The sequence below is a fragment of the Macadamia integrifolia genome, chromosome 11 (assembly GCF_013358625.1).
Source record: "Macadamia integrifolia cultivar HAES 741 chromosome 11, SCU_Mint_v3, whole genome shotgun sequence".
Taxonomy (NCBI): Eukaryota; Viridiplantae; Streptophyta; class Magnoliopsida; order Proteales; family Proteaceae; genus Macadamia; species Macadamia integrifolia.
This window is the reverse complement of record NC_056567.1, coordinates 2,937,704-2,961,006: the sequence shown is the minus strand read 5'-3', so window position 1 is coordinate 2,961,006 and position 23,303 is coordinate 2,937,704. Positions and strand designations below refer to the sequence as shown.

General features: G+C 36.7%; 3 protein-coding genes across 3 annotated transcripts; all 3 read right to left on the bottom strand.

Annotated features, from left to right (window-relative positions):
* Window positions 1–2,001: 2,001 nt before the first annotated feature.
* Window positions 2,002–4,821, bottom strand: LOC122093211 (urease accessory protein G-like). The gene is made up of 7 exons (XM_042663494.1): window positions 4,581–4,821; window positions 4,280–4,474; window positions 3,786–3,846; window positions 3,032–3,233; window positions 2,716–2,837; window positions 2,466–2,570; window positions 2,002–2,379 (listed from the first exon to the last, which is right to left on the bottom strand). The coding sequence occupies exons 1-7, from the start codon at window positions 4,655–4,657 to the stop codon at window positions 2,296–2,298; spliced, it is 846 nt and encodes a 281-aa protein (XP_042519428.1). The 5' UTR covers window positions 4,658–4,821; the 3' UTR covers window positions 2,002–2,295.
* A 2,308-nt stretch (window positions 4,822–7,129) lies between these two features.
* Window positions 7,130–10,855, bottom strand: LOC122093914. The gene is made up of 3 exons (XM_042664466.1): window positions 10,844–10,855; window positions 7,671–7,811; window positions 7,130–7,584 (listed from the first exon to the last, which is right to left on the bottom strand). Exons 1-3 carry the CDS (start codon window positions 10,853–10,855, stop codon window positions 7,261–7,263), a joined length of 477 nt encoding a protein of 158 aa, XP_042520400.1. The 3' UTR covers window positions 7,130–7,260.
* Window positions 10,700–21,107, bottom strand: LOC122093913 (F-box/LRR-repeat protein At3g26922-like). The gene is made up of 3 exons (XM_042664465.1): window positions 20,247–21,107; window positions 11,269–11,409; window positions 10,700–11,181 (listed from the first exon to the last, which is right to left on the bottom strand). The coding sequence occupies exons 1-3, from the start codon at window positions 21,105–21,107 to the stop codon at window positions 10,858–10,860; spliced, it is 1,326 nt and encodes a 441-aa protein (XP_042520399.1). The 3' UTR covers window positions 10,700–10,857.
* Between the last annotated feature and the right edge of the window lie 2,196 nt (window positions 21,108–23,303).

Sequence of the window (23,303 nt, the reverse complement as noted above, 5' to 3'; positions counted from 1 at the left end):
GAGTAATTTTCCCTTCTTTTTTCCTTCATATTTTCATATGGGACCCCCGACCACCTCCACTTCCTCCAACGGAAAATATTTCGCTGTTGTTTGGTTCCAATCCCATGGTAGCAACCAAGGGAATGGATCCCAAGGGCAAGTTTGAAAATATCCACCTTAAGTGAATTTCATTCCCCTGGTTGCAACCCAAGCAATAGCCAAGTTTCGTTCCCAACGACTCCTTTCTCCGGAGAACATGGTAGTTCTTACTCTCATCATATGAAACTAGGGGTGTCAAATTCAAGCCTGAGTTGGTAGGTTTGATCACGTCCGACACATTTATGACCTGACTTAGACCGGCCCGATTAATAAACATGTCGGACCTAAGCTTGGCCTGTTTATAAATAGGTAGTACACGGTGCATGGGGTAAGCCTAATGGGCCTTCCGACCAGCCCAGCCCATTTACAAGCCCGACTCGGACCCGACATGTTTAGCCCGACAGTTTATATAGATATTTCGATTTTTTATGTGATAGAATAGAGTATATATTGATATTTTTATTAATTGTTGACTATGGTTCAAAATTGTTGATGATTTAAGTGGAAAAGGGCCAGCACTCCATCGTCTCAAGCTGCACGAACCAGACAACCATCGTCTCTGTTGCTGCTCGAACCTGCGAGTATGTTGTTCTCTCTGTCGCTTGCCCTCTCCCTCTCTGCTCTCTCTCTTTCTCTCGCACACTCGTTGTTTTCGTTTTTCCTAGGATTACCGTGAGCCTAGGTAACTGTTAAAACTTAGACTAATCTAGGTTTTCATATAGTTCTGGGTTTGTTGGCAATGGGACTCGGTAAATATGGTTCTGAGAACAGATATATGAAGAGGAATGTGCCCGGGGTTTCTGAATGCTTTTCACTTCCCTTTATTTTTTGCATTTAAAATTTTATTCTTTTTTTTTCCTGGTAGTAGATTTTTCTGCAATTGCTTGATGGCATGAGGTTGGCATTTTCACTTGACAAAGCTTGATGGGCCTTTTTTTTCTGTTGATTTGCAAATAGAGATTTTCGTTCTCCCATTGTGAATTGTGGATTGCTGTGATTTGTTTAATATTGAGGATAAATTAGCTAATTGGATAACACTTCATCTTATTCTTCTTGTTTAAGAAATAATTAGAACAATGTAGCTGAAATAATTAGAGCTTTGTTATAGTATGTCTACTAAACAGGAACGATCTTAGTCCCCAAAATGATCCCCAAATTCAGTTGGAATAAGGAACTCCACCGATTTGCATTCTAACAATGTGACAATGACCTTTTTTTTTTTTGTATTTCTAAACCACCGATTGAAGTGAGATCTCAGCCCAACTGCTCCTTTGAGTACCACTCAAAACCCCACCTTTTCCTCACAAGCTCTCACTAGGAAGAACGAGTGACAATAGTTGACTGAATTGATAATTCCATTATCTAAGAGAGAGAAAGATCAAGGCAAGAATAAAAATCACATTCCCTTGCCGTTCTCTTATGTTAATACAATCTTAAAAGATAGGAAGTGATATGGCTTTTCATATTGGAGCCAATCACCAATCAGTCCCCAAAATTATACCATTGGATCAATATCCCATTAAGATGTGATTCTGGAATGTATTTGATGAATTTGTATTTTATCAATACCTACACCAAGTAAATAGGTGTAATTGAAACCTCCCAATTTAAGTAGATAGTTACACATTCACCCCTCCACAATACGATGTCGCATTATCAATCATAGGACACATATGTCTTACGTGCCCTCCCATTTTAGAGATTCTATAATACTGATTGGACCTTGAAAAAAAAAAAAAAATAATAATAATAATAATATTTGTGAAAATAAATATTAACATAAATTTGAAAACAATTTTACCAAAATGCCTCCAGATCTGAATTTGTATCCAATCAATTATAACTTTCTTTCTCCATGATATTCTCTCAATTAGGACATTGGATTCATGTTTGTCAGTCTTTCTTGAATGCAACCAAACACTGTAAATTAAGTACATCTTTATATAGTTTGAGAGACATCCACTGTAGGTGTGTCAAAACTCCCAATGGTAACCACATTGATAAAGACCCTTCAGGTCAAGGGGCACAACATGTACACTCACATATACCTTGGATCTCTATTCTTAAGTACACAGTGTGACGAATATAAACAGGGTTTACAGTCTTTTTTTAGTTTTGAACAACTTAAGTTAAAACCCAAGGACTATCAATGTGCATAATTAAAATCAAGCAAATTAATTCATATATTGGTTACAGACATCCATGCATTAAAAGGGTTCAGTGACGTTTCTTCCCTGTTGCTGCTTCCCAAGCTAGTAAAATGTGGGTTACTATTTCCTCTACACCATGACCATGCTTCACCTGCATAAACCACTTTAAACATAAGTACACTGAGAGAGAGAGAGAGAGAGAGAGAGAGAGAGAGATCTAAGGAAAGCATATTCAACCTGAGCAAACACAAAGGGTCCTCCATCCCGCATCCGAAGTGCATCTCGCTCCATGACTGCCAAGTCAGCACCAACTGCTTTTGCAATATCGGTCTTGTTTATTACCTACATTTAAATACATATAGCTTAGAGGAAAACATTTAAACTTTGCAACAATCTTATTTTATATATGATCTAATGTGATCAAGGATTTTCAGACATGATAAGAAGCATAAACAACAGCAGATGTTAGGTTCAGTGAAAAACATACCAGAAGGTCAGCTTGTGTAATGCCTGGACCACCTTTACGAGGTATCTTATCACCACCAGAGACATCAATTATGTAAACAATGAAGTCAGCCAACTCCCTACTGAAGTTAGCAGCTAAATTATCTGCACTCATACAAGTTCAGGGAATATCAAGGCTCCCTTGATCAATACCCATTTCCAAAAGCTTGTCTAGGTAACCAGTTCTTATTAATCAGAAGTTTGTGTGCATATAGTTTTCGCAAAAATGCTGCTTAATGTACCAAAGCTATATAATGAAACAATCAAAGCTATCAAGACAACATGGACATCAGAATTACCTCCTCCAGATTCACAGAGGAGTATGTCTGCTTTGAACAAGTTAGACAGCTCTTCCAGAGGTCCAAGATTAATACTGATATCTTCACGGATTGCAGCATGTGGACATCCTCCTGTTTCAACAGCGCGTATTCTTTCCTCAGGAAGTGCTCCATTTTTTATCAGGAACTCTCCATCCTCTTTTGTGAATATATCATTTGTCACCTGAAATATTTCACAGAATCAATATCCTTCCTATATTACAGATATCAACTAAAGTATGTAAAGCTTCCAACAATCATAAGATGAGGATTAGAAGCGAATAAAAAGACATTCGCATTAGATTTAGTGGAAAAATGGGGATAAAAAGAATTGGTTTACAGCAATGGTTTCCATCAACAATGATGAAACACTACAACTTATTAATTTTAAGCTATTATTTTAATGCACAATAGGTAATTAAAATACAAAATAGAACACATTGGTGACAAGGCATGATGTAAAACTTCCAATTATCACTGAACAAGGAAAGAGATGAGTGAAAAGTTAACAGAATGATAATACTGTGATCAAGAACAAATTGGAGATAAAATCGATCTCAGAATCAATAACAGGACTGAAATTGATCAGAGTTCCGTGACTTGTAACTCTTTGATATGTTGCTACTTATAGTCTTGGTTGGTAGCAATTTTTATTTTCCGTCACAGAATCCAAAATTGGGAAATGTTAACAGGATACAGAAGAAGTCTCTAAAACATTGAACCAGATGATACATACTGCAGCAAGACTGTACTTGTCACGCAAGAGTTTGCATAATGCCAGCATTAAAGCTGTTTTCCTGTAGAATGTGAATAAAGATTCTATTAGTGTCGCCAAATCTATTTGGCCAAGAGAGCTAATTTATCAATAACAAAGCTGAATCCAATTAGAGAACAAAGAGAATAACTCAATTAATGAACTAAACCTAATCCCAACCATTTGGGGTAAGCAACACAGATCCTGATTTCAGAGGCAACTACTGTGATTAAGAACACGTTGGAGCTTGTAAATATACTGCTTTTTATGAACAAAACATTGAAATCATAAAAAAAAAATACCCAATCATTAAAAGAAACCCTAGACTTCAAAAACATACACAACCATTAAAAGAAGCCCTTTTTCTTTACTTCCGATCTCTTTGAAACGATTGAAGAGTTGAGATCTTGGAAATGCCATAAAGGAAACAGATTTGAAAGATAAACGAATTGAGGAAGCAAAGAAGTGAAGCATACCCAGTTCCGACCGGCCCACCAATGCCAACAGTGAAAGCTCGCTCATTGAAATCTCTGTTGGAAAGGGGAGGAGCTCTTCTGCTAAAATACCCAGGTGAGTAAATGGGTTCATGTGAGTGTGGTGCCAGTCCATCATGGCTATGATACACTTTACCATCAGCACCTACCCATGATGTTGAACCATCGTGAGGTCCCCTGTTAAAAGTGCAAAAGGATGAGAAGAAGAAGAGATTAATGGAGACTGCAAGAGACCATATTCCCCTAAAATACCAAATTGAAAAGTGATTTATCGGAAAATTACTCATGGGTATGATGGTGGTGATGATCGTGAGCATGATCGTGAGCATGGTCATGGGAATGATGATCTTGGGAAGCCATTCGCTCTGTATCTCGAAGTTCAAAATCTCAGTGAAATCCTAGATACTGGTTCTGCTCTTTATCTTGGTAGGACGGGTTTGTTTTACATAAATGCCCATCTGATGTCCCCTACCGGAAAATTATTGAGATTGAAGATTATTCAATCACAACCAAATCATGTGCTAATCTCCCAATTATGTTGCCATTTTCTTTGTTTAATCCAAATCTTTTGTCCGATCTTGGGTGCACCCAGCGATGCACACTGCTAAGGCGAAAATGGCCAAAAAAAAAATTGGCAAAGAAAGGGTTATCTATCTTTGCTCAGAGCTCAAAGCTCAAAGCCTCAAAACCACAGCCATATGATTGGTCTAGTTCTGCTCAATGCTCTGAGCTCCAAAAGCCTCATGCGTCACATCCAGACAGCTCAGACCCACTTCTTGTGGTATCAGGATCATGCTTTTAAGTGTCGGTATTGTATTGTATCAATCTATCGGTTGAGATGGATCCATGATCTTTGATCAAATCAAATTGGTTACTTGTATCATTTCAGGAGTAAAACAGTAAGAGAAGTATAAATTAAAAAAAAAAAAAAAAAAAAAAAGGCAAAACTAACTGAAACTTACTCATCCAATCCGACTCAAATCAATGTTGTATCACCAATATTAATACCATCCTTTAAATCCATGATGAGGATTCTCTCCAATGCACCCAATGTCCCAGTGCACATCCAATGGCTGGTTGGATTTTAGAGGGTGTGCTTGGATCCTCTGAATCATCTGCAACACACTTGAGGTGTTGGAGAAGATCCGGGTCCCATCTTGTGTCTAGTTTTGCTCTCGGAACTCAGACTAGAGAGATTGACTGAAAGAGGTCCGCAAGGTCCATTATATGTTGGGCCATGGTAGATTTTTATTAAAAGACAGAAGAAGATCTATTGACTTAGTATAGATCCCAAGAGTGACCTTGAGTTTTAGAACCTTGGCATGAAGGGAGGATACTCTTGATATTATAAAATTCGGACAATTACATGGAGGCAGGGCCAACATATATATGAAGACACATCCATAGTCTCAAACTGCCAATGTGGGATCAAAGCATCTCTTGGTTGCAAGGTCTCAAATCTCTGGTATTGAATTGGGATCTATATATGTATATGTATATATATATATATATATATATTAATTTTTTTTCCTTTGAATCTACCAATGGATTGATATCAAATCGATCAAGACTGATAATTATTTGATCCGGATGATTTCACCAATCTCGGTCCAATTTTTGAAACCATTTTTGATTGTCTTTTCTAGTGCACCTTTTCACATGTATGGAATCTTCTTTCTACTCAAAAACCTTTCATATCTTAAAAATAAATAAATAAATAAATACCATTAATAGCACTGAATTATAGAGCTGCTTCCCTGCAGTGAAGACCTTCACCCCCTTGAAACTTCAGTCTGTTGGCTTTTCCGCATTAAATCTACTTCAGCTCCTCATAAGATACTAACAGGAAACCATCTCTCTACTTCTTCTAAGGCAGCTGCTCAATCAGAAAGAATATAGGGATGAGTAACAAAGGAGGACCCTCCCCCAAGTTTCTTAGGTGATACCTATGCTTTAGTTCATAATATCAGCTGAGGGTTGTAAGACCCACAGTGAGTGTGGTCCTGATGATAAGATTTCCAACTTGTTTTCCAACAGATCAACGTTTCACATTGAATAACAGTTGCCACATTTAGCAGTAAAATCAGGGTGTTTGAATGGATGAATGGTGTATATGTGTGCCTAATCTGCTTGCCAACTTCTGATATCTAACTCAATTTTTCTTAATTCCCTGCACATTTTCTTTCAAATCATATGATATCATTGTTTCGTTCAGTTTTAAATGGTTCATAGTTTGCCAAATATTACACCCATTCAATAGAGGGTGGGCCTCAGCACAATTGCAAGTTTGTTCCATTACTACGGGTTTGAATCGGAAACAGCCTCTCCGTAAAGCTGGGATATTGAGGCTGGACACATTATGACCCTCCGCAGACACCTTAATGGCGAGAACCTCATGCACTAGAAATGCACTTTTTCAATAAGGAATCTTCTAAAATTTGGGTGCATATTATGCCAAACCAGTTTGCATATTTGCAAGCAATTTACAGAATTTAGTAAACTAACCACGTGAAAGGAAGAATTGCATCTCTTAATTTCTGTTCTATCCTTAATGTTCTTCTAAACTATGGGATCAGTTCATGATCAATAACAGGATGTATATTGAAGTGATACAATCTAAATCAGCTTAGTAGCAAGGTTAAAAAATTTACAACTTTTATCTAAACAAGAAAATGTTGATAAGGGACAAGATGAAGTTGCAAATGCCAAAATTTGTATAAATTTATTTAAATTGGAAGAAAATAAAAAAATTCTCAGAATCTTATCAAAGTGATCTAAAACTTATATAAAAATACCCAGATTGATGTGCCTATAGCCCATTGTCTATATTCATGTCCTCACTGGTTCACACTATTCACTATCATTGAGATCAATCTTATTTGAGAGCCAGTGATAATCTAAATGGCCCTTTAAACAATAATTAAGTGATCCATGTATAATATATACTACCATTAACATCATGCCTATGCCCTTTTCACCAATTTATCTATGATTATAGAGACATCAAGAGATGCCCTTGGCAAAGATAATAGAGCCATTGTAATGGCTGCCTCTTGTCTTGAAAATTGATAATCATGGCATTGAAATGTAATGCTCTTAAGCTTTGTAGCCTTGGTTATTAGAAAACTTGCAAACTCCATTTCAAGCACATCACCTCTGAAACCCTTCAACTTCACTCTCGTCAAGTGATGCAGAACACAGTCAAAAATCTCACATTTACTCCAGTACAAAGATTTGTCATAAGGAAGACAGTCATGTGTTGAGGTATTAAACCATTCATCATCAATCTGTAGGACAGAATTAATCAGACTTGGTATGAGAAATATTTGGTTCAAAATCATAAACTATCTACAAGAAATGTTTTAGGGAGTACCTCAATTATTAGTTCTTGTAGATAGCGATTCATTCTCAAAATGAAGCCAAGCATAGGAGCTTGTCTTATATCCTTCAAATTCAAATTGAGGAGTAGCTTTTGTAAATTCTCAAATGGTGACACATACTTGTTGGGAGATATCTGCAAATTGAGAAAAATATTAAATAAAACAGAAGAGACTTTTATGTTCCATTTGCATGTGAAGAACTATGTAAATCAAAATCTGTAGGAGTTTTGATATCTAGAAAGTCCTATCACTTAAATCCATCACTGCTCACAGATTTAAGTTTCTCTTTTGGTTAATCTGTGGAAAGCAAAAGTATTTTTCCAAATTTTCTATCTTGTTTTAATTTGAAAGGGTTTAATGAAAAATGATTTCTTGGGAGATTGGAAATGGTGAGCATTCCTAAAACCTCTAGATACTTATCCCACTTGAGATGCTGGATTCTCTTGGAATGAGAATCCCACCCATTCCTTTTCCTTATTGAATGGTTTTTACCCTCAAAAAGTCTGGAAATTTCTTTTTAAAAGAAATCTAACTGGTAGAAATGATATGAAGGAGACATTGTTGTATTTCAATTTATCATTTGTACAAGAGAGTAGACCTATATATAGGCCCAGAGAACATACAGTGCAACATTAATGAGGTAGATGATAATTGTGGAAAATATAGCAAATATAATCTAAACCTATAATCACCGACTTATATTAACAATGCCTACAATTATTGACTTACTTTAACATCACCGACTTACATTAACACCACTTTCAATTGTTGACTTACTCTAACACTAACTTGCACCAAAAAAAAAAAACCTCTTAACACTAACGACGTAGAGACGACCATCTAGATTAGGGTTTAGGATTCACATGTAAAATTTGACTCCTAACAACTGCAAGGATAAGCTGATCTGACAAAGATGAGATTAGGATTCCATCAAATTATGATCTAAGGAAGGTGTTAATAGAGGTTCAACAAGGCTAGGTTGAGCCTGGGGGTCCCATCAAATAATGGCCCAGGAAAGGTATTAGCAAAGTTGCAAGAGGGCAGGGATATAGTGAAAGAGTTTGTCATAAGCCTTTTTCAAGTTTAATTTCAAAGGCACAAATTTCTTCTTGCCCTTCTTCCTCTTTATAATGTAGTGAAGAGTTTGAGTGTTATGAAGATGCTATGACAGATACTAGGCAAAAATGCAGATTGCATTGAGTTGGGAAGAGATCACCCCAGAAAACAAGAAATTGAAGCAACTCTTTACTGGAAGTCGAAATAAGGGCTCTTTTACGAGATTGTGAAGACTCTAACAAAAGCAAGCTTTGGATAAGTTTAATTTCTTGTTGGATTGCTTTAATTTTGAATTGTAAAAGGCCAAAGATCTTTTAATTACAATGGCTAAATTGTGAAGCTAGATTAAAGAGAGAGCTATTAATTGGTAAAGTTTATGCTCTGGTTGCAACAATTTTACAATCTGGGTGACGGAACTACATAGTATCAATGAATAGACTAAAGGTTTCCAGTACTGTATCATTAAGAAAAGGCAAGTGATCTAATCCAATAGCCAGTTTTNGGTGAGTATCGATACGTATCGGCGCTACGGTCATATAATGGCCAATATGGGTAATTTTTCAGAAAAAAACGATTTTTTGAAGGATTTTTGTTCCAAAGTTGCTGTCAGCCATATTTCTCTCTAACTAAAGTGGAAATCAAGGTTGGGAACAAGGATTTTACATTTATGGGACAATTACAGACCTTGAATTCTTAGTACAATACCCTCAATTTAGTGTTTATACATAATACATGTTATCAATAGTTTTTTTTAACAAATTCTTTATGCAAAAGTGTTTAAAAAAATGTTTCATATCCATTTATGTGTGTATCTTTAGTGTATCTTAGTGTATCTCCGATACAATACGATACCCTCCGATACGTATCTTAATTTTGACCGATCGATACAGCGACCAATATCGATACTTAAATCCTTGATCAAGAGTATCCTCCCTTCATGCCAAGGTTCTAAAATTCTAGGTCAGTCTTGGGATCTATACTAAGTCAATAGATTTTCTTCCGTTTTTTAATAAAATTCTACCATGGCCCAACATATAATGGACCTTGCGGACCTCTTTGAGGGATGAGTAACAAAGGAGGACCCTCCCCCAAGTTTCTTAGGTGATACCTATGCTTTAGTTCATAATATCAGCTGAGGGTTATAAGACCCACAGTGAGTGTGGTCCTGATGATAAGATTTCCAACAGATCAACGTTTCACATTGAATAACAGTTGCCACATTTAGCAGTAAAATCAGGGTGTTTGAATGGATGAATGGTGTATATGTGTGCCTAATCTGCTTGCCAACTTCTGATATCTAACTCAATTTTTCTTAATTCCCTGCACATTTTCTTTCAAATCATATGATATCATTGTTTCGTTCAGTTTTAAATGGTTCATAGTTTGCCAAACATTACACCCATTCAATAGAGGGTGGGCCTCAGCTCAATTGCAAGTTTGTTCCATTACTACCTAGTGATAGTAGGTTTGAATCGGAAACAGCCTCTCCGTAAAGCTGGGATATTGAGGCTGGACACATTATGACCCTCCGCAGACCCCTTAGTGGCGAGAACCTCATGTACTAGAAATGCACTTTTTCAATAAAGAATCTTCTAAAATTTGGGTGCATATTGTGCCAAACCAGTTTGCATATTTGCAAGCAATTTACAGAATTTAGTAAACTGACCACGTGAAAGGAAGAATTGCATCTCTTAATTTCTGTTCTATTCTTAATGTTCTTCTAAACTATGGGATCAGTTCATGATCAATAACAGGATGTATATTGAAGTGATACCATCTAAATCAGCTTAGTAGCAAGGTTAAAAAATTTACAACTTTTATCTAAACAAGAAAATGTTGATAAGGGACAAGATGAAGTGGCAAATGCCAAAATTTGTATAAATTTATTTAAATTGGAAGAAAATAAAAAAATTCTCAGAATCTTATCAAAGTGATCTAAAACTTATATAAAAATACCCAGATTGATGTGCCTATAGCCCATTGTCTATATTCATGTCCTCAATGGTTCACACTATTCACTATCATTGAGATCAATATTATTTGAGAGCCAGTGATAATATTAATGGCCCTTTAAACAATAATTAAGTGATCCATGTATAATATATACTACCATTAACATCATGCCTATGCCCTTTTCACCAATTTATCTATGATTATAGAGACATCAAGAGATGCCCTTGGCAAAGATAATAGAGCCATTGTAATGGCTGCCTCTTGTCTTGAAAATTGATAATCATGGCATTGAAATGTAATGCTCTTAAGCTTTGTAGCCTTGGTTATTAGAAAACTTGCAAACTCCATTTCAAGCACATCACCTCTGAAACCCTTCAACTTCACTCTCCTCAAGTGATGCAGAACACAGTCAAAAATCTCACATTTACTCCAGTACAAAGATTTGTCATAAGGAAGACAGTCATGTGTTGAGGTATTAAACCATTCATCATCAATCTGTAGGACAGAATTAATCACACTTGGTATGAGAAATATTTGGTTCAAAATCATAAACTGATCTACAAGAAATGTTTTAGGGAGTACCTCAATTATTAGTTCTTGTAGATAGCGATTCATTCTCAAAATGAAGCCAAGCATTGGAGCTTGTCTTATATCCTTCAAATTCAAATTGAGGAGTAGCTTTTGTAAATTCTCAAATGGTGACACATACTTGTTGGGAGATATCTGCAAATTGAGAAAAATATTAAATAAAACAGAAGAGACTTTTATGTTCCATTTGCATGTGAAGAACTATGTAAATCAAAATCTGTAGGAGTTTTGATATCTAGAAAGTCCTATCACTTAAATCCATCACTGCTCACAGATTTAAGTTTCTCTTTTGGTTAATCTGTGGAAAGCAAAAGTATTTTTCCAAATTTTCTATCTTGTTTTAATTTGGAAGGGTTTAATGAAAAATGATTTCTTGGGATATTGGAAATGGTGAGCATTCCTAAAACCTCTAGATACTTATCCCACTTGAGATGCTGGATTCTCTTGGAATGAGAATCCCACCCATTCCTTTTCCTTATTGAATGGTTTTCACCCTCAAAAAGTCTGGAAATTTCTTTTTAAAAGAAATCTAACTGGTAGAAATAATATGAAGGAGACATTGTTGTATTTCAATTTATCATTTGTACAAGAGAGTAGACCTATATATAGGCCCAGAGAACATACAGTGCAACATTAATGAGGTAGATGATAATTGTGAAAAATATAGCAAATATAATCTAAACCTATAATCACCGACTTACATTAACAATGCCTACAATTATTGACTTACTTTAACATCACCGACTTACATTAACACTACTTACAATTGTTGACTTACTCTTAACACTAACTTGCACCCAAAAAAAAAAACTCTTAACACTAACGATGTAGAGACGACCATCTAGATTAGGGTTTAGGACTCACATGTAAAATTTGACTCCTAACAACTGCAAGGATAAGCTGATCTGACAAAGATGAGATTAGGATTCCATCAAATTATGATCTAAGGAAGGTGTTAATAGAGGTTCAACAAGGCTAGGTTGAGCCTGGGTTTTCATGAATAGGGTCCCATCAAATAATGGCCCAGGAAAGGTATTAGCAAAGTTGCAAGAGGGCAGGGATATAGTGAAAGAGTTTGTCATAAGCCTTTTTCATGTTTAATTTCTAAGGCACAAATGTCTTCTTGCCCTTCTTCCTCTTCATAATGTAGTGAAGAGTTTGAGTGTTATGAAGATGTTATCAGAGATTGATCTACTAGGCAAAAATGCAGATTGCATTGAGTTGGGAAGAGACTACGCCAGAAAACAAGAAATTGAGGCAACTCTTACTGGAAATCGAAATAGGGTCTCTTTTACGAGATTGTGAAGACTCTAACAAAAGCAAGCTTTGGATAAGTTTAATTTCTTGTTGGATTGCTTTAATTTTGAATTGTAAAAGGCCAAAGATCTTTTAATTACAATGGCTAAATTGTGAAGCTAGATTAAAGAGAGAGCTATTAATTGGTAAAGTTTATGCTCTGGTTGCAACAATTTTACAATCTGGGTGACGGAACTACATAGTCTCAATGAATAGACTAAAGGTTTCCACTACTGTATCATTAAGAATAGGCAAGTGATCTAATCCAATAGCCAGTTTTACAAAACCACAACATCTAGAAAAGCTGGTCTCCATTCTTGATTTGATAGAGCTCTATATCCCCTAATAGTTCCAATTTAAGAATCTTATTTGTTAGAGTAAACACCAACAAATACGAAAAATAAACAAAACCAGATCCACATGACATAGAGATTTAATGAGGTTCACACACCGATGTGGTGTGTTGCATCCTCGGGTAGAAAATGTTTCACTATGTAGAAGAAGATTACACCCAAGCAACGGCGAGAAAACTCGCCCTAAAACCCTAGCTTGAAAAACCCCCTAAATTACCATAACTTGCTCAACAAGACGATAGTACATTATATACTCCTCCAAGTCACGGGCCGTCCATTGGATCGCGGTCAATTAGGTCGAACCATACCGCTGGGACGTAGCCCCCGCACCCCCATACGAGATCAGTGATGGGCTTGGGCCCATCGCCCCAACCCCTCTGCTTCCATCACAGATCTCAGAAGACTTCCCATTAAGGTTGCCACCACAGTATGTCGAACCAGGTCAATCTTCAAAACGGGAGAAGAATTCGATACAAAATTAACATTATTGTGTCCCGTGGGACTACACCTCCCTGGCCTCCACTATGTTTGAACCTAAAAAAATGCACTATCTAGTTTGTAGAGCCTAGATTATAAGCATCATAGGCCATGGTTCCGAGTCATTTTTCCTTCTCATCTTTTTTTGATTTATAGCTGGTGGGTGGGTGGCCCATACATTGAAATGATTTTGGACATGGTGGAATTTTGCAGAGTGCTCTGATTATATCTGGAGCTAATACAAGGGCCTGCAGTAGGGTAGGAGGTGGCTACTCCCTGCTAAAACATAAATGGCAAAGAACTGAATAACATTTTGATGGGAATGATGCATGAGACCGGTTACGTGTTAGACTATGTGAACTCTCTCAACTCAAGTTTGGCACGAAACTTGGTGCTAAAGTTGGAACACCCCCCTTCGAGCAATGCTTATTCAAGGCTCGCAGTCTGGGATAAATTGGAATATATTCAGTGTCGCATAACTATTGATGTTACCAATCCATTTTTTTTTAGGTAATTTGTATGTATTAAGGAAAAAGAAAAACCATAAAAACACAGAGAAAGGCAACCCCTACAACCTTCTTTGAGCAGACCAAAAGAAATGAGGAGAGGTCCCTAAATCAAACAGGATAAACCCTGTAGCACAATTTATGTACTATAGAAAGAAAATTTTAGCAATTAGGAAAAGATGTTATGAAGGAGTTAAATAGTCCGGGAGTGAAGAAAATATGGGGCACTTTTCATGCGATGACTCTTCCGCAGAAAGCTTTTCACTACTGGATGGGTCAGGTTTCTAAAGACTCCAGAACCACCATCATCATTCGACTCTAACGCTTCCTCTGAAAAGTCCAAATGTGTACTATCTATATTATCATCTTAATGGATCACCTCCACACTATGGTTCAACTCATCTTGAATGGTCACCTCCTCATTAACAAAATCTGCAATGTCCTTAGCTCCCTTAAAATAAGTCGAATCTTTCTTAGGAATGGTTTCTCCACATTGTTTTAATGAAAGAGGAGGAACAATGGCAATTGGGTGATGTGGTTTGGTAGGCCTCTCAACATCAATCTCTACAACTTCAACATTTCATCAATTCTTGGGTGGATTACTCAATAGGCAGAACTCTCTTCTCGAGATAAGGTTCTAGGGGGCAATGTAGCGAACCATTGCTCCTTCATGTGTTGGTACTTATGAAGAGCCTGTTGAGTCACAGTTGAAACTAAGAGGGGTGAATCAGTGTATCTAATCCTTTTATTTCTTTGACTGTACGTGCTGACGGAGCAATCACTGTAAACACTATAGTTGTTATATACATAGTCGTGCACATTACCTAGCTTCTTGTCATAGGTACTTCCAAGTGTGTATACCCATCCTACAATCCATAAGCACTTCTAAAACGATATAAATATTACAAAGAAATACACCCACATCACGAGTAATTTTTACGAGGTTCGGCAATAAGCCTAAGTCCTTGGAGTAGTATTTGTAAAGGCTTCATATCTACTCTTTCTTAAATGTTCTTACCAAGAGGGTGCTTGGCGCCAATACAGGTAAGAGGGTGCTTACAACCCTTGTTTGATGAATATGAAGATGTCTTGAAGAACCAAGAGAGCAATCTAAGAATCCAAATTTGTCTATAGAACTCACTTGAATATTTAACGTTGCCGTGGAATGTAAGACTTGAATGTTCAAATGTGGACAAGAAAGTGAGAATACCCTTTCTTCTTTATCATTTCTCTTCTCTTCTCTTTCTTCTCTTTTCTTTCCTTTATCCATTTTCATATATTTCTTGCAAATACACCTTCAATGTGGCATCAATAATCTCAACAACCACTTTCAAACTCCTTTGATGGAGCTAACGAAACTCACTTAAAGAATAAAATGCTCCTTTAATGCACACAACTAAGGGTAGTCTTCTTCTCTAGTTTTTGCACCCTTATATCTCTAAATTTTTATTTTCTATATATATTTTATTTTTTTTAAGGGTGATAGAGATCTTCAAAATGAAGAGACTACAACTTGAATCCGCCAATTTGGCAATGTGGTTAAGGAGATTCGTCAATTTGAATTTTGGGCAACCACAATATTATAAATAGAATCTTTTGGGGTGCTTATCATACACTGTGCACCACAGGTTAGCGGTTAAGATCACAACTGTTGGATGAGAATCAATAAAAGGTAAGGTGCATAGTCACTGTTGGATCGTGTTAGAGGGATACAATCTCGGTCGTCAAAGATGCATCATGCTACATATGGCGCTTACGCCCTACAGGTATGCAGAGGACATATCATCAAGTGATTGGTCATAGTGTAGGAGAATATTGTAGATCTTTAGATCAAGTTGAATGAGTGAAAAATACTCCCGATCGTTGAATTGGCTTCAATCTATTGCGGAACCTCAGGACAAATGCGAACTTGTGGATTGGAATCTTCAGTGCTTGAATAGTATACTGGAGTAGCATGGAAGAGGACATCGATAGGTGTTAGCGCAAAATGGTGCCCGCTCTTGGATCCAAATAGAGAGGCGTGGCAGCTTTTGGGCCTTATATCAAGCATCAAACAAACTTCTAAGAAATACCATGAGCTCCTCCTACCAATAGTTTCCTTTCAAAAACTCCCCCTTTCACTCATATCACCAATAGGCCGCCAACTTGTCTTCTTCAAAGTGGTCAGGTGAGAATCTTCCTAACTCCCTCATACGACATCAGAATGTGAAAAAAAAAATTACAATGTGTTCACAACTCAGAACACTACAATCTTTTAGAACAACCCATTGATAGACTTGGCCATAATAAAATGATCAAAAAACCCTTGAACCTTATACTAGTCATATCTTCTTCGCCTAACATTAGATCGAGGCAAATCCAAATTCGTGAGAAAGATTATGACATACTCTACAACTTTCCATAAAATTGACTACCAAAAAAATTCATTTTAAATATAAAAATGCCCCCAAACGTAAATAGGCCAAAATTACCAAAATCGAACTAAAAATTGCACAACAGATACCACTACTGCTCGCAACTCTTCACTTCTTGATCGGACACCTCAGTCCCCCATGGATATTTGTAGCCTCGCTATCGGTTTTGAAGAGTTTTCCAAGTACTCCCTTCTTCCCTTGTAGAAAACTTATGGCCATATCCCCTCTTTACAGGATCAGAGATGGGCTGCCCCCAGAAGGGTTCTTCAAGCTTAATAGTGATACAACTTTCTCTACTAATAGAGCTTCTTGTGGAGTTGGATTTAGTATCAGAAATCACCAGGGGCTCTTCATGTTCACGGTCTCAGAACTTCCATCTCAATTCTCCTTGGCCTCCAAGGTGAAGCTGAGGTTTTTCACATAGGTCTTTTACAAGCTATAGTGGATTGTTTTGATAATTTGGCAGTAGAGTCTCATTGTAAGGAGTTGGTTAGGCTTCTCAATTCCCCCAATTCCCCGTATCATTGTGCATCCACTTATCCAAGATAACCTAGAGAACAAATCATCTACTCATATGAGTAGATGACTTACGTTGGTCTTACTGCCAGTATTTGACAAGTGTCCAACCTCCTTACAGGGAGGTTGCCTTCTATTAAACTAATTTTACTCTATTTTCTTAATCCTTTTTTATCTCCCCTATTTGCAGGGAATTTGAAATTACTTTATTTCTTTAATCCTTTTTTATCTTCCCTATTTGTGGAAATTTTGACGTTAATCAAATTTGTGAAATTGGGTAGTGAATCAATCCAAAATATCTTCCACGTTTCCTTTGCTCTCTCTCTCTCTCTCTCTCTCTCTCTCTCTCTCTCTCTCTCTCTCATTAAGAATTTATATATATATATATATATTCCCAAACTCTAACTTGAGTTGAATTCTTACAAATTTGATTTAGTTACCATTGAGTTGGTTCTACTCCATTTATGGCTGACCACAATGAACTTCATATTGTTATTGTTTCTTGGTTAGCTTTCGATCACATGACACATTTCATGAGCTCTCTAAGTGTTTAGCACAAAGAGGTCACCGCATATCTTTTGTGTCCATGCCAAAAAACATCATCACGCTCTCAAAACGAGTTCAAACCAAAGTCACCAAAGCTATATCTTAGCTTACATTAGGCTTGAATTAAACCATGGTGCTTATTGAGAAAGTCACAAGCTGGACATTAATCCTTGACCCCCTATGTAGCTATTTATGTGAGTTTCCTCTTCAACGAGGTTTAGTCGTTCATAACTTCAAGTTATTATTATGATTTTTTTTTTTGGACAGAAATCATAACTCCAAGATAACCTTCTGATTAAAGAGTTCTTTTTTTTTTTTTGTTAAAAAGAGTAAAAGAAACATATGCGTAGCTTTTGTTAACTCTCTCCAATTTTGTATGGAGTTTTCTTTGTTTTCTTCTTCAGTTATCTCATAAGTGGAATAGTACCTAAGATGATCTTCCTCACTGTAGCTTTCTATTTTTTTTTTGGTATACGAGAATTTCATTCAATTAAAACTAAGAAATACAAAGTAGATAGAGGCATGAAAAACACAAGGCTTATGTACAAAATACCAAAAGCCAGGAATGGAATGTGACCAAGTTGCTTGATATGCCAAAGACAACGGTCTTCTGGGGTAGGGAATAGTTGAAATCAAAAGATTCCCTAACAAACTTTTCGTAAAAATAGCACCAAGCACATACAATATCCTTCATCACGAGGATAGGTATATCCCAAATGGCCAATAGCGTAGCGCATGCAATACACAAAATATCACAGTATGCATATGGCTCAACGTAAGGCCAATAACTGAAAAAATTGACCAGCACCCTATGCTTCCCAAACGTGATGGCCAACACTAAGTAGCCAAATTTTTGTAGACATAGCTTACAGGACATTCAGTTACACAGTCGGTCACAAGACCCACACCATGGGTAAAATAAAAAGGAATAGGAAGCATAGTGAGTATAACCCCACAAATCATGGGCATGGCATTTGGAATGATGGTGACAACATGTTTGGGCCTCACGTTTTGTAAAGTCCACATACCAAAGCACATGACCGTGGCCTAGATACTTTGATCCAGGATGGCTAGGGTATGACTACCAGCTCCATTGCTGACAAAGCCACTGTTGACAAAACCACCGCTGACAAAGCCACCTTTGGTTTCAGCTCCAATGCAAACTCCATCTCCCCAACTTTTGAGCACTTCGGTGTCGCCTACCAATGCCTTGGGTTGAGATCAATCAAGGCCCCAATTGTGGGTGTTTGTGTTGACCCCAGTGGAGGTACCTCTCCCATATCCCTCCTCCCCTTCTTACAGGCAACAACGGACTAGCCTTGAAGCATCTCTTGGATCAGAATGCCTTTGATCAAGGAGTGAGAAAAAGACCCAAGGAGAAACAAATTAGAGGATATCTTCCTCTCTTCCAAAGTCCCAGTAAGTCTAATAACTGTTGCGATAACCAATTTGGAACATTGAGAGGGGGTTAGGACTACGACGAATAGCGCTCAAGATGCATCATCATTGTCGTCATCAGCCGCTTTGTCACCATCATCTATTGGATTGCAAGTTATGGCAAACCCTCATACAAGATAGGTGGGACACGCAAAAAGTCAGAAACAAACCAACACGCACTAATAGCGGAAACTTCACGCACTAATGGTGGAGACTACAACACACAAAAAAGGAAGAAAATCACTAAATCTGAGAGTAAATCAGAGAAATTCAACTTCGATACTCCTCTCCCTCTTCACAATTTCAGATGCAGAGGCACTGTGGCACCTAATCGAAGATGTGTGGTATGGGAAAATTGGAAAAATTTTAAGGATAGTTGAAAAGAAGAAAAAAAGTTAAACAAAGAGAATTAGTCTTTGAATTCCATGAAGGCTTCTTGTTATTGCTTGCATCATGGAAAAAGACAACTTAGAAAAAACATTCATAAGCATGGTTTGAGGAATCAGATCGATATCGGCCAACGTCGATACTAATTGTTCGGAGTCATTTGAAGAAAGATGCAGGTACAGGAGGATGTTTCGTAGTTCTTACATTTTTTTCTAATGGGAGGGAAAAGCTGTGATTCCACTGTAGATTTCCAATCACGGTTTTGTCTCTGTTTCTCCCTATTAGTTTCCCTTTGTTAGGCTATCTTTGATAGTCATTTAAAAAAACGTTTATGGTGTATTTTTTTATGAAAAAAAAAAAAAATGGAATAAAATATTACGTAAAATGATGGATTGATAAAACCTTGTTTCGTTCCAAATACAAAAAAGTGAAAACTACAGTAATCGTTCCTAAAACAGGTTTACCAAACATCATTTTTTTTTTTTTTAAAGCGGCATTTTAGCACAGAAATTGAAAAATCTATTTTTGACACAAAGCATCATTTTTGGAACTGAATGGCTACCAAAAGGGGTAGAATTCCTCTCCATAGAGCCCATGCATGGACCATAGAGTGATCTCACAGCTAAGGTGACCTCGAGACATGTGCTTGGGTCCTACCAACTATGGGATCACTCTATGGTCCATGGGCTCTATGGAGAGGATCCGGATCAAAATGCAGCCTTTGTTTATGTTTTCTATTTTTTATCCTTTATTTGAGAGTGGTGAATCTTCACGAATGTGAATGTACGTGAACGTCCTTGATCCGTGGATATGACATCTATTAAATGAGGCCAGGGAAAATAGATGCCGTATCCATGGATTAGTGACGTTCACGTACATTCGCGTACGTGAAGATTCACCGGACTTCTATTCTTCTTTCTCTTTCCCAACTAAATAATGAATTAAACTCCTAACTAATCAATGAATTAATCTATACTTCCAAAAGAAAAAAAAAAAAAACAGTAATCAATTAATGGTGCTAGAAAGAATTAAGAACTTACCCGGAGCTGGCAGCAAATTTCAACAATCTCAAGTCCAATGGAGTCAATATTCCGATTACGATGATGAACGCAAAGCTGCTGCAGGTTCGGGGTGTCAATTTTGTAACCTTTACCGCATGTTGTGGTACTATCAATAACCAATGTTCTTAGACCCATATCATGAATTTCTATTTCCTTTACTCGTAAAAACTCAATCTTCAAGACCTTTAGATTCCGATCAACAATTTCAAGTCTCTCTAAACCTCCACAATGAAAGAGACTCAAATTCTCTAACAATTCACAGTTGAGGATCATACTATTTAGTATCTTATCAGAGAGAGAAACTGAAACAAGCTTTAATGTCTTGAGATTCAAACAACCTTCAAAAGGAGACCCATCTGATAAAAGATAGTTCTTCAATTCTAACTCATGAAGAGATCTACAACTGAAGATACGAGAAAATGGTAATTGAAGATTCGGCCATGCTGTGCCAATGGATTGTAAGGAAAGCTTGTTGATGCTCATTCTCTTGGAGGTTAGTTCCTTTATCCATGACTGCAACTCTTGGTGCTTTACCTTTTTGATGTAATGGATTATTGAACAACTCTCCATGTTTCCACGATGAGATCTAAAGATATGATGGAATACTTCATTATGGGTTAAAAGTTTTGGATTCTGTAAATCGAAGTTGATGGAAGGAATTGAAATCCATAACTTCTTCCATCTTTTACATAAGATGGTTGTTCTTATTACTTCTTTAATGGGTAGGAAACTGATGATGAAACAAAGAATGGAATCAGGGAGATTGTTGATAAGATCATGCTTTTCTTCTTCTTTTTCTTCTAGTGTGTCTTTCCGTCGCCTCCTAGTATAGACCTTCATCTCTCTTGGGTTGCTCTGTGCTTAAGAAAGAACTTTCTTAAAACCAAGAAACAAAGAAGCGTGCATGAACCTAAAAGTGTGAAACAGCCGTGGGAGTATCGCTTTTGTAGAAGGAGTCTATAGGATCCCTTATTATATAACTTCCCATATAAATTGGACTTTCCATTCACAAAAAGGGTTTCTACAAAAAAAAAAAAAAAGAGTTAATATATTGAATGGTGCAAACGTGGCATTAAGGCTGTTGCCCATAATTAAGGGTGTAAATTGGTTCCAAACCGAGTATTTGATTCGGTTTGGTTTCAATTTTAGTTCTAAGAAGCATGATTTGAGGAATCGGATTAGATCCTTGATTGGTCCAAATGTTTGGCCAATACCATATTGATGGATTGCAATTGGTCAAACAGGTGACTTTAAATATAAAACCAGGACTATTTCTATCCAATCTAAGGGAATCCATATCGATATTTGATGGTATCGGCCTTGACCCCAATCCCATTCCTAATACCAAGTTCTCAAACCATGCTAGGGAGTATTGGTGTAATTAAGAACACGATCAAATCCCATCTCGATTCTGAAAATTAGTATTTATATCAAAACTTTCTGTTTTGGTTCCTATTTGGTTTCCTACATCAATTGGTTTGATTCTTGTACTCGGTTAGTAGTATATATCTAACACTAATATATTAGTATTAATATTGATATACCATAATATATTAGTATTACACGACATTATTATGCTTTAGCATATTGGTACCCAAATTTAGTTCGTTTTGATTTCTAGCTGTCAGTTCCTATGCTGGAACCAAAAAGTAATCAAGTCTGACCTTGGTTCTACTCCCTATTTCAAGATGGTAACCATATTCAATTAGATTTGATTCGATTTCAGTTATTTGGTCTAGAAATGATTTCAGTTCTGAATTAACACCTTTAGTTGTCCATAAGTATAGAGTCTATCGGTTAGTTTGGTTTAGATTCAATGCAGGTTGAGCCAGTTTTGTTGTGAGAATGGTGATATCAAAACCAAGAAGGAAATTTTGGTTTCGACTTAGTTTGGTTTTGATTTCTAACATCAATTTGTAATTTTTTTTTATTTTTTTTTTGAAAATTGGGCTGATTTTGGACTGGTCTTATTGGGATTTGGTTTGCTATACAAATTTATACAAAATCATGCCTGATTTTTTATGAGTTTTAGGCTGATTCGATTTCTCATCATTTTTATTGTAATATGAGTTTTGAACCGATTTTGATTTGATTTTAGATTCATTCAGTTTCCGGTGCAGATCGATCCAATTTTTGGGGTTGTAATAACTCAAACCGAAATAGCCCAATATGACTTCAATTTGGTTCGGTTGGTTTTACTGGTTCGGGATAGATTTTGACACCGCTGCATATGTATATGTAGAATTGCAACCCTAAAAATGATGTAAAAAGTAATGAAAAAAAATAAAAAATAAAAAATACAAAGAACAAGCAATACACACAAATTCACAAGGTTCGGCAAGATTGTCTACATCTTTTGGGAGATGAGATACTACATCACTATCAATGGTGAATATGGTTACAATGCTTGTTCTCACACTTCTCATAATGACTTATAGAGAAAGTAAATCTCACTATAAATATATAGTGAAAAATCATAATATCAGAAAATACAAAATTGCCCTTAGTAAACAAGCCCCAAATAAAAATTTTGAGCGAGGGTATGCCCCCTACACTTTTGCTACGCAGGGGGCCTCCTGCCCCCTTGCAACCCAACGATCTGCTTACCAGTAAATGATACTACCATTGCTTGAGAGGTCTACACCAATACTCTCTTGAATAAGCTATGACAGAATATAAGACATCGTACCCCAACAATATATTGCTTTTTTTTTTTGAAAAGGCAAGAGCAACAGTGACTGATACGCATCGATCTTTATTGATATGAATTCATATCGTATCGATATCGACCAAGACCAATACTGATAACTAAATCCTTTGTAAGAAGTTTACCTATAAAGGAAACCATGAAATACAAGGGATGTACGATGCTCATAACTCAGGTGGAGGCATATTTCACTTTCTCAAAACCCTAACTCGAGTTGCGATAGAAACATAGGCGTTGTGGCTGCAAATGCTAAAAACATAAACAAGGTAAAAATAGAATATTCTTTTCCAGATTAAGGGTTTTAACATGGTTTTAAGTATCGGTGCGTA

Excerpts from the sequence above, each read along its gene's own strand:
- LOC122093211 (XM_042663494.1), bottom strand. The coding sequence starts at position 4,657 with ATGGCTTCCCAAGATCATCATTCCCATGACCATGCTCACGATCATGCT. Across the intron at positions 3,847-4,279 it reads GGTGGGCCGGTCGGAACTGG|GAAAACAGCTTTAATGCTGG; the intron begins GTATGCTTCACT and ends CACATTCTACAG. Across the intron at positions 2,838-3,031 it reads CCTCTGTGAATCTGGAGGAG|ATAATTTAGCTGCTAACTTC; the intron begins GTAATTCTGATG and ends GTATGAGTGCAG.
- LOC122093914 (XM_042664466.1), bottom strand. Across the intron at positions 7,585-7,670 it reads TACAAGAACTAATAATTGAG|ATTGATGATGAATGGTTTAA; the intron begins GTACTCCCTAAA and ends TCTGTCCTACAG.
- LOC122093913 (XM_042664465.1), bottom strand. The coding sequence starts at position 21,107 with ATGAAGGTCTATACTAGGAGGCGACGGAAAGACACACTAGAAGAAAAA. Across the intron at positions 11,410-20,246 it reads AAATTTGCTGCCAGCTCCGG|ATATCTCCCAACAAGTATGT; the intron begins GTAAGTTCTTAA and ends CTCAATTTGCAG. Across the intron at positions 11,182-11,268 it reads TACAAGAACTAATAATTGAG|ATTGATGATGAATGGTTTAA; the intron begins GTACTCCCTAAA and ends TCTGTCCTACAG.